The sequence below is a fragment of the Polypterus senegalus genome, chromosome 11 (genome assembly GCF_016835505.1).
Source record: "Polypterus senegalus isolate Bchr_013 chromosome 11, ASM1683550v1, whole genome shotgun sequence".
NCBI classification, from domain to species: domain Eukaryota; kingdom Metazoa; phylum Chordata; class Cladistia; order Polypteriformes; family Polypteridae; genus Polypterus; species Polypterus senegalus.
In genome coordinates this window covers 59,836,406-59,852,458 of record NC_053164.1, presented here as the reverse complement: position 1 = coordinate 59,852,458, position 16,053 = coordinate 59,836,406, and the positions used below count along the sequence as shown (strand labels likewise).

Sequence of the window (16,053 nt, the reverse complement as noted above, 5' to 3'; positions counted from 1 at the left end):
GGAGTCTCCTTTTCTATTCCCTTTTTTCCTCCTTGTTCCAACCCATTCTTATAAGGCTTGGAGGAAGCCATCAGTCCACCAACTCCCCACATGGCGAATAAGACGGCCATTTATTTATTTATTCATTAAAACCGACCACTTTTTCTGAGCCACAGACCCACTATACCACATTGATCAGACAGATTTATCTGATAAGCATAATGTAGAAGGATTTCTCTAAAACTGGGCAGATGTGTTTTGGATTTAATAATCTACTATTTTATACATTGTAGCTGATCATGTTTTGAAAATGAGTGTGGTGCAAAGCATAAGCATCCAGACCCAGATTATTGTATGTGCTAGCGATCCTTCTTTTAATTTTTTTTTTAAATGGTACAGGAATTTGGACAAAATGTTTCTTTTATTTGTATTTGTAAGTTTTAAAACATAACATAATATAATATAACCTAATTATTAAAATTAAAATATGTGTTTCAATATGAAACATTAGCAAATAGAAGGAATTATTTGTAATGAAATTCTGAGCAAAGTACACAGCATGTTTTCATCTATTTTGTAATTCTTTTCAGACACTGAGGAAATTGACCAAATCTCTCCATCTGGTAAGCAAACTATCTGTGCATCTGTGAAATCCAAGGAAAAAAACAGAGCATCACATCACCATGCAAAAACACTCCCTCTGATAGGAAGAACTTGTCCTGATGCTATTTGAATGCTTGTAGTTATCTGAGAGTGATACTTTTCTTTAGGATTACTTTTATTTTGGGCTCGAATTCCTCATTGAGATTTTAAAGTAACAAGGGAGACAATTTTAGTTTTAGAGGTCAGGAAAACCATTTCTGGATAAATATTGTGCAATCATAGTTGGATAGACAAAGTAGCTAATATAACTCCTCAAATCTACCATTTAATTGTGGAAGGGCCTGAGGATATCACAATACCTCATCTAATAATTCTTTCTATTTTGACCATAATATCCCAAATCTTTGACTGTTGCTCTGTTTTATCCAGATTTATCAGCCTGTCGCAGAGATGCATCTGCAGTCTGCAACTACACCTGTGGGCGCCATCATGATAAACCATAGTTGACAGTTCCTGTGTTTAAAAATACATCTTCCCTTCTCATATATCTGGGCCCCTGGCAGTTTAAATAGAGTACAAGGCCAGCAGGGAAGCTGGTATAAACTTTTATTTACTCAACATTTTCTAACTTAATGTTCTCAATGTACCAAAGCAAAGCAAAATGATTGTGGCACCTCACAACATTACAACCTGGATGGATAGCAACACTTCTTGTTAGAAGTCTAGACATCCAATGTACCTAGATGGTTAGATGGGTTTTCAATCTTGTGTTGTGCTCAGAAGTTGATCAATTTTTGGATGGTTTTGATGAGATGAGAGACATCTTGTAGAGATTCTGGATTTATGCCAGTCTTATGCTTCTTGCTGCCTCACTTGGCACAAAGGGGCATTGTAGTTTAGTGGCCAACTCCCCTTTCATGACCATGACTCATGCTCTTGTACTTATCCTGGTAAGGCACAACCTAAGTTGTTGTTCTTCTACCCTTATGCCTGGGCTAGAGCAAACATGTGTTTTGTCTTTGTAGACCCCAACCAGTGGTTAATGAGCAAAGGAGATCTGAGGTTCCTCTTTTAGCTTGTTCTGGAACCTGGTATATGGTGGTTATACAGTTATATAGTAAGATTATATGGTGATTAGAGAATGCAAGCAAGTTCGTATCTATTAACTGGATAGTTACAGAATGAAATTTTCTTCTAAATACTTAAAAGATATTTCTGGATTTCTGATATTCTTTCTTACTGCAAGAATCCCACTAAAATAACCTGTTATTATATGAAAGCCGAAGTCCAAAAGGTTATTATCATATCATACACTGAATATACAGGTAGTTGAGGGTTGTAGAGGGCCTATCCCAGTAGTTTTGGACTGGAAACGTGAAATTCGGTTGTAGTCTCTTCCTTTGGCTTCCCATTATTAATATAACACATGCTATTCATTGGCAGTGCAGAAATAAAGCAGAGAGGTCAGCCCACACAATGTACACTGTCTAATTTAGAATGAAATTTAAAAAATGTTTTCCTCCGGGCACTCCGGTTTCCTCCCACAGTCCGAAGACATGCTGGTTAGGTGGATTGGCGATTCTAAATTGGCCCTAGTGTGTGCTTGGTGTGTGGGTGTGTTTGTGTGTGTCCTGCGGTGGGTTGGCACCCTGCCCAGGATTGGTTCCTGCCTTGTGCCCTGTGTTGGCTGGGATTGGCTCCAGCAGACCCCCGTGACCCTGTATTCGGATTCAGCGGGTTAGAAAATGGATGAATGGATTTAAAAAATGTTATATTTATGCTAGTTTCTTTCTTTTCATAGGGAGCGGCCAACCAGTGAAATCCAGTAAGAATATCTTGATAATCCTTAATTATATTAATTTTTTGTGTTATTTTTCATTTTGTACCTTTAAATGTTTCATTTATAAATCCATGCTATTAATACTGTATGTTATAATAGATAGAAATGCATTTCAATACTGTGCTAACAGTAGGCAACAGTGACATTAAGTTCAATCACTAACACCTCCGTCTCAGTTATGACACCTAATCTTAAAAATTACTTAAGGAATTGCCTGTGTGATAGGAAGGGACCTTTGTGATAGCCCACAACACACAGAAGCACACTATACTGTATACAGCAGGTACAAGAAACAAAAATAGTTCAAGAAAAAGGAATTCTGCGAGTCTACAATGTTTAGCTCTTTAGACAAAACAACAAATCTGCAGCTCCTGTTTATCTAGGTTTATTTATGCCTTCCTTTCAGGTGGTTTGTCTTGTCCACTTTGAACCAGTGTTCCTCATCTCACCTCTTCTTTCTCCCTCTCTTTTCCACTGTTTCCAATCATTGAGCCTTTGTTCAAAGTCTTCTCCTGACTCTGTAGGCTTTTAGCTATAAAGCAATTCAAAACACTCGTTTGTGATTACTTCTGCTCTGATATGGTTGAACTAAGTGGCAGGATGCAATGGCACTTGAGATTTAGAAAGGATCTGGAGGAAAGCATGGTCAAAAAGGCTTGTGAGGGTAAAAATTAAGAGAATGATTTTGTTTTATTTAAACAAAAATAAATTGGAAGTCAAATAACAAAGCAGAAGTTCAGAAAGCTGGTAATTCTTAAGAGAGTTTTTAAATTTATGTTTTAGAGGTTATTCACAAGCTTACATGTCACTATAGATTTGACGTTTATGCTGTTGCATAACTTTAAAACTATTTCTCCTAGCAATAGATCATTGCATCTCGATGATAACACCACAAAACAGTGGTTTGGGAAATATCAAACCACAACAAATATAAACAACAACAATTACTGTATTTCTATATCACATTTTCATACAATGTAGCTCAAAGTGCTTTACAAGATGGCAAAGAAGTAGTTACATGCAAAGAATATCAAATTAAAATTAGATAAGAATAATAATCCATAAATAGTATGCAAATAATACAATTTTCACACTTGCATGAAGTTGATCTATAATTATAGAAACAGAGTCCTTAAATATAGATTTTTTTAAGTCTTTAGACGACAGTCTGATGATAAGGTCAGTTGCCCAGGGTGGAGAGAAAAAACAAAAAAAAAAAAACTCCAATTGAGCTAGTGAAAAAAAACACAAAATCTGTAGGGTTTCCAGGCAAATAGGCCGCGCAATCCAGACTTGCATTCTGCCTAACTTAAATGTTCTTAAGCAGTTCTTCATTGTTTTTTTTTTTGTTTGTTTGTTTTAGAGTATTCGGCACAGAGGGTCTTGTGGCAAGTTAGGGTATCTGCTTTCATTTAAACATTCAAATATCACAGGCAGCTGCACAGGACTTTGATCAAGTAGTGGAGAAGAACTGGAAAAGAAAATAGAGAAAAGATTAATAATGATTCCAGGTTCACTGAAGAGTATGCATGTCTAGTTTATTAAAGGTAGAACTAAAATGAAGCTATGAAAAAGTCATATTAATTAAATGTTTTTTTTTTCAAATGATCTACAGTTTTTTTGCTTTGCGCCCACCCTCACCATAACCTATTGTCCATTGGGGAGGAGTGAAAGCTTTAGATTCATCAAAAATTGTGATCTCTAGTTTTCAATGGATCGCAACATTTTAGGATCCTGTGATGCCGAAAACATCATTATCTCGATGTTGGGTGTGTATCCGTCTTTGTGTGTCTGTGTGTTACAGTTTCTTGAGGATGGTCTAGAGCTAAAATGGCTGAATGGAAAAATACCAAACACAAAACTTAAGCCTGTTTTGAGATGCCAATATGCAGATTAGTTTTTGAGCCAAAACGCGCAAGAGAAAGAGGCATTCTAGAGGAACCCTCAAATATCATAAGTCTGCAATTAATTATGAATTCTTTTCATCAGTTGCTATTGAAATGACTTATTTTATGATCAGAAAGATCAGCATCAGAGTGGTAAGTAATTACAGTATTGAAATGTTACAGAACAGTTTGGGTAACTTGGTTCCCAGGGCACAAAGCCTACTGACTCTCACATCTGAATGTTTTCTTATTTAGCTTAAGGAAATTACTACTCATCCAATCAGAAATACAAGACTAACATTGGGTCAGAGAGCCCAGTGCATCAGGGTCGTCAGATGCTATAGATAGGTAGACAAGTTAGAAACTGTATCACATGATGTAATATTCAAGTGCATTCAGTGACTAAGTTAACTGAGCATTTTTTATTTACTTCATCCAACAGTCAGTTATCACATTTTTGTTTATAAAATATTTTTGTAACAATGAGTCATATTCAAAAATGGCACCAACAATAGAATGCAATTACAGTACATGTGTTAGTGGACTACATTAAATACAGCACATACTTTTTAAAAGCACTTTACAATGGAGTTAAAAACAGAACACAAGTAGGCTTGTTGTGGTTTCAAAGCTTTTATACACAGCACATTGTAATTCAAGTGATGTGAAAATGGCAACAGTTGATATGTGTTAGTTGTGGAAGGTCTGTGACTCACTGTTATTCAATTTTGTTAAAAATAACATTAATTAAAGTATGCCCAGTAGAGTAGTACTCAAAAATTAGCAAATGAAAAATAACTATTAGTATAAAATGACCAATACCAAAATAAAATCAGTATCAATATGACAGGAGAAAAGCAACTGAAATAAGTTTCCCATCTAGCTAATAGTATAAGTTAAAACACAGTATTCATTAAAACGGTTTAAATAAGTAAGAACTTAGAAAGGAACTGATTTATTGTATAACAGGAATATGAAAAATGACAATTATCTTAAAGATTTTATATCCAGTCTGAAGATGTACAGAAGCAAAAGCAGCTCATCAGGTACAGCTAAATCATAATAGTCTAATGTGCTTTACACCACTAAGTAATCAGCACTGCACAAACTGTAATCCTCCCCAGTCTTTGCTATTAGTGGCCAGCGTGGTCCTTGATGCGTGCCCAGTGGCTTCGTTCTTCTGCATGCGGATCAACTACAGTTTGCTTTCTAAACCCATCCTGTGTTTTTTTTGTAGTTTACTAAGGGGCTCTGTCCCCTGCTCACTTCGCTTGCCAACTCCCAGGTGGGTGATATACGCATTCATTGCGTTATACGTTTTTGTTCTGTTTGGCTTTGAAATTAACATGCAAATACTTTTTAAACTAACACTTTTACTGTAAAACTTAAGTAAAAACAATATTTGGAATTAACTTTTCGTCAATATCATATTGAATTTTGATTCTGTGTTTGGACTTACATCGTGACAACACAACATTTAACTGCCCGTGAGTGAATATCGTTTCTTTCTTTCTAATAAATAAACCGACCTTTTCAAATGTTTGCCCGAGTGATTTGTTAATTGTCATAGCAAAAGCTATTCTTATGGGAAACTGTAAATGTTTTAATACGAATGGCATATCAAGATCTTCTTTGGTGTCTAAAGTTATCCTTGGAAGATGTACTACATTAACTTTCTTGTCGCCTATTAAAATGTTACATGTCAGAATTGTTCAATCATACAGTCATATGACAAAGTTTGGGAACCCCACTCAGCCTGCATAATAATTTACTCTACTTTCAACAAAAAAGATAACAGTGGTATGTCTTTCATTTCCTAGGAACATCTGAGTACTGGGGTGTTTTCTGAACAAAGAGTTTTAGTGAAGAATTATTTACTTGTATGAAATGAAATCAAATGTGAAAAACTCACTGTGGAGATATTTGAGTAGCCCTGTAATTTTGCTGATTTGAATGCATGTAACAGCTCAATACTGATTCTTTGCAACACCAAATTGGTTGGATTAGCTCGTTAAGTCTTGAACTGCATAGACAGGTGTGTCCAATCATGAGAAAAGGTAGTTAAGGTGGTCAGTTGCAAGTTGTGCTTCCCTTTGACTCTCCTCTGAAGAGTGACATCAGGGATCCTCAAAGCAGCTCTCAAAAGATCTGAAAACAAAGATCGTTGAGCATCATGGTTTAGGGGAAGGCTACAAAAAGCTATCTCAGAGGTTTAAACTGTCAGTTTCAACTGTAAGGAATGTAATCAGGAAATGGAAGGCCACAAGCACAGTTGCTGTTAAACCCAAGTCTAGCAGGCCAAGAAAAATACAGGAGCAGCATATGCGCAGGATTGTGAGAATGGTAACAGACAACCCACAGATCACTTCCAAAGATCTGCAAGAACATCTTGCTGCAGATGGTGTATCTATACATCGTTCTACAATTCAGCACAATTTGCACAAAGAACATCTGTATGGCAGGGTCACTTGTTGTATACAAATGCTCATTTAGACAACACAGATTCATTTTGGAACAAAGTGCTTTGGACTGATGAGACAAAAATTGAGTTATCTGGTCATAACAAAAAGCGCTTTGCATGGCGGAAGAAGAACACCACATTCCAAGAAAAACCCCTGCAACCTACTGTCAAATTTGGTGGAGATTCTATCATGCTGTGGGGCTGTGTGACTAGTTCTGGGACTGGGACCCTTGTTAACATCAAGGGTTGGATGAATTCAACCCAATATCAACAAATTCTTCAGGATAATGTTCAAGCATCAGTTACAAAGTTGAAGTTACGCAGGGGTTGGATATTCCAACAAGATAATGACCCAAAACACAGTTCGAAATCTACAAAGGCATTCATGCAGAGGGAGAAGTACAATGTTCTGGAATGGCCGTCACAGTCCCCTGACTTCAATATCATAGAAAATCTATGGGATGATTTGGAGCAGGCTGTCCATGCTCGGCAGCCATCAAATTTAACTGGAGAGATTTTGTATGGAAGAATGGTCAAAAATACCTCCTTTCAGAATCCAGACACTCATCAAGGGCTATAGGAGGACAGCATCTGGAGGCTGTTTGCAAAAGGAAGCTCAACTAAATATTGATGTCATATCTTTGTCGGGGTGCCCACATTTACGCACATGTCTAATTTTGTTATGATGCATATTGTATATTTTCTGTTAATCCAATAAACTTGATGTCACTGCTGAAATACTACTATTTCCATAAGGCATGTCATATACTAAAAGGAAGTTGCAACTTTGAAAGCTCAGCCAATGATAAACAAAAATCCAAAGAATTAACAGGGGTTCCCAAACTTTTTCATATGACTGTACATAAATTAAACAATAACATTACGATACATCCTTCTTTCAACAGTCATTCAACTGGTGGAAGACCGGACAGTGGGATATTGTAAGTTGATGTTTTCATCTTCCGCACCATTACCACCAACTGTTTCAGCATAGTCTGCTTATATGCTTTTAACCAATTTGCCTTGTAACTGATCGACAATTTTCGCATTAAATCGTTTGATTTCATCATTTCTCAGTGCTAGGATTGCCTGTGTACTCATTCCTTCTGTTGATAACCCTTTGGGATGAATTTCTTCAATAAGATTTGGACATAATAAGTCTTCTTTTATTGGGAACTTAAAGTGAGGAAAACGTAAAAATTTCTAAGAGGTGAGTGCGAACGTAAAAATTTCTAAGAGCTGAGGGTGCAGGAACTGTGTCTGACAAAAGTATTCACACGAATGAGGGGTGAGAGGACCGTGGGCATGGGCCATTAATTGGAAATGGTTCAGAGGAGGGCTGGACTTGCAAAAATCTCTTGGCATAAGTCTCACCTTGTCTCAAGATTTTCTTTTATAATAGAGATATAAATATTTTGATAGCGTTAGTTCTTTCCAATAATAATCTGCTGATAAATTACTTCAATCAATTCAGTCTTATATATGCTTACATAATTGCTTTCCCCTTCCATTTATTTTCAGAGAAGTAGTTTTTTTGTACTCAATTAGTTAACTAACCTAAAGCAGCAGAAGAAAGGCAATACTGTATGACCTGCTTGCATGTATGCCCTACATGGCATTGAACTTACTTATACTGGGCATCTAAGCGTCAGTCATATGAGTAAAGGAGGAAAATATACAAAATAAACAAGTTCAAGAAACCATTCTCAAGGTAAAATTGAAACAGTTAACTAATTCAAAGTTAAATTTGCACAGAATGTGTTACCAATTTAAGACAGATACATTTGTAAACTAGCAAAATACCCGCGCTTCGCAGCGGAGAAGTAGTGTGTTAAAGAAGCAATGAAAAGAAAAGGAAACATTTTGAAAATAACGTAACATGATTGTCAATGTTATTGTTTTGTCACTGTTGTGAGTGATGAGTGTTGCTGTCATATATATATATATATATATATATATATATATATATATATACACACACACACACAAACATATATATATACAAATACATATATATATATACATACACACACACATATATAAACATATATATACATATACATACATATCTACATATATACACACACAGCTATTTCAGTATCAGTGCAATACGCTGATTGTTAAAACGGATGACTCCGCTCTTACGTGCAAGTCTGCGTGGATATTATGAACTATCGTATTTGTTCAAGTTCTATTTAAATTTTAAATAGAAGGAATTTTTATTTAGTCGACAGAAATATCTTTGGTAGGAATGGTAAAACAGACAGGAATATTATTCCTGAATAAATCAACTCAAACCTTAAACAACTTATAATATTTTGCTCTCCATAAAAATATATCCTGTCTAAATTATACAAGTTAGAAATAAAGTAAACATTAAAAGAACAAACATTCAAATTTCTTTACTCTTATGTAATTTTATATATAAAAATAAACTTAGATTTTAAATATCCCAAAAGATTTTGCTCTCCATAAAAATATATCCTGTCAAAATTATACAAATTCAAATATGAACATGCTGCATAACAAAACCTGGAAATATAAATAAAATGTGTTCCTTTCAGCAATAACAAATCAAATCATTCAGTTGTCTTTGCTCATATGTCATTTTAGAGCTGGACGCCTGGCATCTTTTTGGCACAGGTTCGTTTCTGTTTGGTGTGAGGTTCTGTGTTGTGGAGATTCTCAGGATGGATTGCAGGTGCTCATCAGTGAGGCGACTCCTGTGTGCTGTTTTGTTAGTCTTTATCACTGAGAAGAGCTTCTCACACAGATATGTGCTACCAAACATGCACAAGGTTCGAGCCGCATGTAGGCGGACTTTTTGTTCTTCAAAGTCACCAAAGCGCCGTGCAAACTCAGTGCGCTCAGTTTATCAGCAAAGTGCGATTTGGGAACACCGTAGTGACGACTTGGTTTAACATTACTTGGCAACAGGGAAAGTGGGGCAAGTGGTTGTGTCTCCCATAAAAGCAGCTCAATTGAAATCACTTTGTGATTGTGCACGGTAAAACGTCCGCTGAAGTGTCAGATTCTTATTTAATTCTTCTGCTTTCTGTATCTTCTGCATTGCATTCAGGTCTTTCAGGTTACCCTGATGTTTTGTTTTATAGTGCCGTCTTAGATTAAATTCTGTAATTACAGCCACATTAGCTCCACAAATGAGACACACGGGTTCAGTAAACATATACTCAGCCTCCCATCGGTTTTTAAAGGCTCTATTTTCAGAATCAACTTTTCTCTTCAGCATCGTGTGAGCTAGCTTCGCAATAACTTGCAGCATCATAAGCTAGACTTGATTAACGCGTAAGTGTTCGGCAAGGCAGCTGAAGCGCTGCATTATGGGATCTGTAGTTTATTGTGTTACCAGCGCTTCATATACCGGGCTTTAATAACAATAATACAGTATATAAAATGATCTCGCGGGCGGATATAATTACACGGGCGGATGTGGCCCTGCCCTTGAGTTTGACACATATGGACTAAATAGAACTTGAAAAGATATATTTTTCAAATGTGATCGCGCAATTCAGATAGAGTTGACGCGCACTACAGCCTGCATGCCTCAATAAGTCATCCTCCCCTCGCTCTTACTTTTTTACCGTTCATCTAATGAATACACTGAGTATGGCTTTACCAAAACAATCATTGATGGCGAATAAAGTATCCATTATTCGAGTATGTAGATCGGGTTATATATATATACATATATATATACCCGTATCATGAGAAGTAGTGTGTTAAAAAGCTAGAAAAGAAAAGGGAACATTTTAAAAATAACGTAACATGACTGTCAATATACAGTATTTGTTTTGTGAGTGTTACTGAGTGTTGCTGTCATCAAGGATTTGATTATCATTATTTCTTTCAATCAGGTTCGTATTTGTAGGATGTGTTGTGTTCAAGTTACATTCCGTGTTTGTCAATCGTTGTAAAGATGACAGGTTTCATTCATCGATTCGTTTCTTACTGCATCAATAAACAGCTCGTCTTCTTCTTTATCTGAGACCTGACACACTGCATGCACGGGTTTTTTACACTGTCTTCCTTTAGCGGGACATTGACTTTTCCAACGTGTGCTTTGTTTCCGCAGTAGTTGGATTTATGAATATGCTTGTATGTATGAGGCGCTTCATATTTTTGCTGCCTTTTCAATTGTGTAATTCGGTTTTGTTCAGCTCTTTGGAACTGTTGCTTTTATCTGTGCACTGCGTCAGTTCACGTGAGCCACTTGGTGTACATGCATCGAAGGTTCCCAGCTGTGCTGGTGCCATCTCCTGCTATGTCCATGGCTGTATTTAATGTTACCTTAGTCCTGGCACTTAAAACTTTCTCTCGCAGTTTCGCTGAGTTTGTGTCAAACACCACCCTGACCATCTCATCTTCCTCTCCATAAGCACAGTCCTTCACCCGTGAATATTTACCCGTGGCAGTTTGCTATTGGATTGCCGCTGACGGACGGCCTTATATGGGCAGGCACTAAATTACAAACGCCAGCGCAGCCTGTCTATGAACTTAATTTAAAGTGTAGGTTTACATCGTGCTTTGTTTCCGAAGTAGCAGAACTCATGAATATAGTTGTATATGTCACTCGCCGCTTCTTATTGTTTAGCTGCCTTCTCAATTATATAATGCATGTTTTCTTAAGCGCTTTTTTAAGGGTCTTCCTGGTTTTCTGTGTACTGCGTGATTACGTGGGAGGCGTGATGATGTCACACAAACTCCCCCACGGCGTTGAAGCTCATCTCCATTACAGTAAATGGAGAAAAACTGCTTCCAGTTATGACCATTACGCGTAGAATTTCAATATAAAACCTGCCCAACTTTTGTAAGGAAGCTGTAAGGAATGAACCTGCCAAATTTCAGCCTTCCACCCACACGGGAAGTTGGAGAATTAGTGATGAGTCAGTGAGTGAGTCAGTGAGTCAGTGAGTGAGTGAGTGAGTGAGTGAGTGAGGGCTTTGCCTTTTATTAGTATAGATTCGCTAACGCTTTTCAATTAAACATTTTGAAATTTCAAAACTTTGTACAGCATGATTTGTTCAAAAAATTAACTATCTTGACAGATTTTTGTGACATTAAAAGTGTTACATTTCAACAAAATTGATCTATGGAGGGGCTGAGTTCTTTAATGTGAACAGACACACAGGCATGGCTATCACAACAGGTGAATCGTGCATTAGATGTGAATATACCTAAAAAGCACTTTATTAAGTACACATCCTGATAAAGAAACTAAAATCTCCATAACTGAAAACCCACAAAAAACACCTTTAAAGCTTGGAGAAAATAAATGTTTAAAGAAATATATTTTTAAAATGCCATATATTTTAGCAAGCTTGAATTGTATATGGTGTTTTATTGCATGTATGTTTGTTGATACCTGGTTTGTGTCTGTCCTTAAATAAATTTGAAAGACTGAAGTTGACTGTAATGCTAGCAATCTCATTTCTTAATTTTATTCACAGAGAAAGCACCACAAAAGATTGCAAGTAAGACTGACATTCATTTTTTCTTTTCATTTATATTACAACTAAAGTCATTTGTGGACAGATACATTAGGAGTCAATTGTTGCTACTGATTATAGTTAATCTCATTTTCCAATGTACTTACAGAGAAAAGAATAAGTAAATAAAAGGGAATCTTTTATACAATGTATTAGTTGAATTATACTTCAGTTACAATCAAAATGAATTGTTTATATACTTTAAGTTTCATTATACAATTCTCTTCATCTAGAAAAGACCAACGTCAGTACACCTGTTCCACCTGGTAAGTTCATTCAAGCAATAAGTGTTGGCCATTTTTCTTTATCCCATCTTTCTCAACTGGTTTGCATGTGTGTCTTCCAATTCTGGCCTTCCCAACTCTGGCAAGAGAAAGCCAATTTAAGCTTCATCAGGAATTCAGCTTTAGACTTCCAGTTAATAGTTTCTGGAGTCAGATCCTTTATATTGAGCATCAATCTCATGATTCACTGGCCTGAGTGGCCATTTGCCTTGTTATCAAATGAACTATTTAATATGCTTGATTACATTTAAAAAGGATTTGGATGTTAAGTTTTCTATTCCTCCCTGCTTCTCCATTCAAACCCCTCTATTGCATTCTGCTGCATGATAAGTTATTGACATTTTATTGGACTTGGGTTGTCATGATTTTTCTTTACACATCTGGCACCATTCTGCTCTCCAGATATTATTTACCTCATTATTAAAATGGGTGAGGCAATTCCACAGGTGGCAATGTATGTTCACTCTACAGCATTTCTTCTATTATTTTATAGACAACCTTGTCTCAGTTTGCATCTTTAGTTTGTCACAGGTTTGTCTTTGTCCCATCTGTTAATAAAATTTGAATCCAGAACCATAGACGCCCTTCTCTTTCCTTCTTGTCAAATCACCTTCTGAGCTTTTCATTTTTTTTATCTTTTATTGTCATCTTTATATTTCTGCTGTGCATGTTTTTTACAAATTGCTGATTGTGGTAGTTTCACCCCAGTCTTTCAGATGCAGTAGTCATTTCAGCTATGATATCGAGAATAACAACTTCATTGTACTCTGTACAAGTGACAAATCTGCTATTTCTATGACTATGCCTACTGTTTGTCTACACAATTTTTCTGTCATTGTTTTCTTTGCACAGCCTTTTCAATGCCAGTTACCAAGAGACCAATTATTTATTTCTCTCTTAACCTATTTCAAGTAGTTGATTTTTGCCATGTTCAGGGATTATGCTATCAACCTAACTAAACTATTGGTATTTTTGCCATTTAGCATTCAGATTGCCTTATTTTTTCATGGCTGGTTTTCTAGTCTTTCAGTAAATTGAGACTATCAACCTCTAAAGTTATTCACCCCAAATGATCTAAAAAGACTTTAGCCAAATATGGGGTAATAATACTTCATAGTTTTGAAGACAGTAGAATAAGTGAATTAAAATAATAGCCATCGTCTTTCATAAAATGCCTGCTGTTTATTTTATTAGCTTACCTGTTAGTTTACTTATTTATATATTTATTTGCTTATTTTTCAGCAAAACCTATTCAACAATCTACAAGTAAGAAATAAACATTTTTTTTTCCTTGGCTACAATTGTTATATTAATTGTTTTATTAATTTTGTTTATTTTTTATTTTTTTTAATGTGGCACAAGAAACATAGCAGTATACAGCAAAGGGTGCAGTCACTTAAGCTTCAAGTGCCCCCATCCCCTCAAAATTCACACCCAAAGTGACATAAAGCATACTTTATTATGTTTTACTGACAGATTTTAATCCCAAATTGGGCAATATGGGTGCCAACTTTGCCAATGTATTTTCCCAGGAAAGACCATCATGGTCAGTTCAAAGATGAGTCGTTGAAGTGCAAGCAACCTGCAAACAATTGAACACTCCTATCCTGCACATAATCTTTAAGCCCTTAGAAAATTCTACCTTTATCAACTCTGGTAAAAGTCCCCTCATTTTACTAACTTGTGTATTTTTTAATATAAATAAATCATTAGGCACATAAAAATATTTAAAATAAGACAAATACATACTATGTACAGTTAGGTCCATAACTATTTGGACAGTGATGCAATTTTCATAATTTTGGCTCTGAGCACCATCACAATAGATTTGAAATGAAGCAATCAAGATGTGATTGAAGTGTAGACTTGCAGTTCAAATTTAAGACATTTAATAAAAACATTCTATGCCCCATTTAGAAAAGACAGACAATTTTATATATGGTCCCCCCATTAACAGAGGCTGGAAAGTATTTGGACAAACTAACATAATCATAAATATAACAATCATTATCAATACTTGGTTGAAAATCCTTTGCGGTTAATGACTGCCTGACGTCTGGAAATCATGGCCTTCTCCAAGTGCTGGGTTTCCACCCTATTGATACTTTGATAGGAATTCATTGGAATTTCTGCCTTCAGTTTTGTCTTCAGCAAGTGAAATGCAGGTCCAACTGTGTTGCGGTCAGGTGACCAACTTGGTTATTGAAGAATATTCCACTTATTTGCCTTGGAAAGCATTTGCTGTCACTGTACTGTGAAGCATCATCCTATCAGTTTTAAAGCATTTGTCTGAATCTGAGCAGACAGTATAGCCCTGTACACTTCAGAAATCATCCTGCAGGTTTTGTCAGTAGTCAAATCATCAATATACACCAGTGACCAACTTTCATTGGTAGTCACGAATGCACATGCCATAACACTGCCTCCAGAGTGTTTCACGGATGTTTAAACATATTCTTCTTTATTCATCATTCTGGTACATATTGATCTTAATTTCATTTTTCTAAAAAACACTGTTCCAAAACTGAACTTGTTTTTTAAAAATATTTTCTGGTAAAGTCTAATCTGTACTTTCTATGCTTTAGGATTACCAATGATTTACACCTTGTGGTAAACATTCTGTATTTACTTTTGTGAAATCATCTCTTGATTGTAGACCTTGGCAATGGTAGGCCTCCCAGAAAGTGTTCTTGGCTTGGCTATATGTCATGATTTGGTTTTACCTCACCAATAAAAGAATTATGCGATCATCTAGCACAGTTGTCTTCCATGGTTGTCCAGGCCTTCTGGTGTTGCTGAGCTCACCAGTGAATTCCTTCTCTTTAAGAATGTACCAGATGGTGATTTGACCAATCCTGGTGTTTCTGCTATCTCGTGGCTGGGTTTGTTTTGTTTTCTCTTTCTAATGATGGCCTGTTTTTACTTGCATGGACAGCTCTTTGGACCTCTTATTGAGAATTCACAGTGATAGCTTCCAAATGAAAATTCCTTCTACCTGCTTAATAGTTAATTAAATAATGTGGGACCTGCTCACCCCTGGCTATGGAACAGCTTGTCAGTCAATTATCCAAATACTTTTGAGCCCCTGGAAATTGGGAGGCCATATATAAAAATGCCTGTCAGTCCTAAATGGCGCATACTATATTTCTGTTAAACTCTTTGAATTAATGCTGATAGCTTACACTTCAATCATGTAATTATTTCTTAATTTCAAATCCATTGTGGTGGTGTATAGAGCCAAAATTATGAAAATCATGTCACTGTCCAAATACTTATGGACCTAACTATATATATACTCCTACATAGCACTTGAATAACCTATCTACTGATGTTTTATAAGTGTTATGAAGATCAAAAGAAGCCTTTGTTAAAGTCTTATAATACATAAGAGTAAATGCGTAATAGATGCATTTTTGCAGTACCTAAACTAAAGCGTTACCAAATATTCTATCAAATATGGCCCACAAACATTTTTAGTGCAACCAAAGTTTTA

General features: G+C 36.0%; 1 protein-coding gene across 1 annotated transcript in view; it reads left to right on the top strand.

Moving 5' to 3' along the window:
- Positions 1-16,053, top strand: part of LOC120538557 — a 174,712-nt gene that overhangs the window by 101,060 nt on the left and 57,599 nt on the right. Inside the window, exons 27-31 of the mRNA XM_039767952.1 lie at positions 570-602; positions 2,384-2,407; positions 12,238-12,261; positions 12,510-12,542; positions 13,803-13,826. Coding sequence (XP_039623886.1) covers positions 570-602; positions 2,384-2,407; positions 12,238-12,261; positions 12,510-12,542; positions 13,803-13,826 — 138 coding nt within the window. The remainder of the gene's footprint in view (positions 1-569; positions 603-2,383; positions 2,408-12,237; positions 12,262-12,509; positions 12,543-13,802; positions 13,827-16,053) is intronic.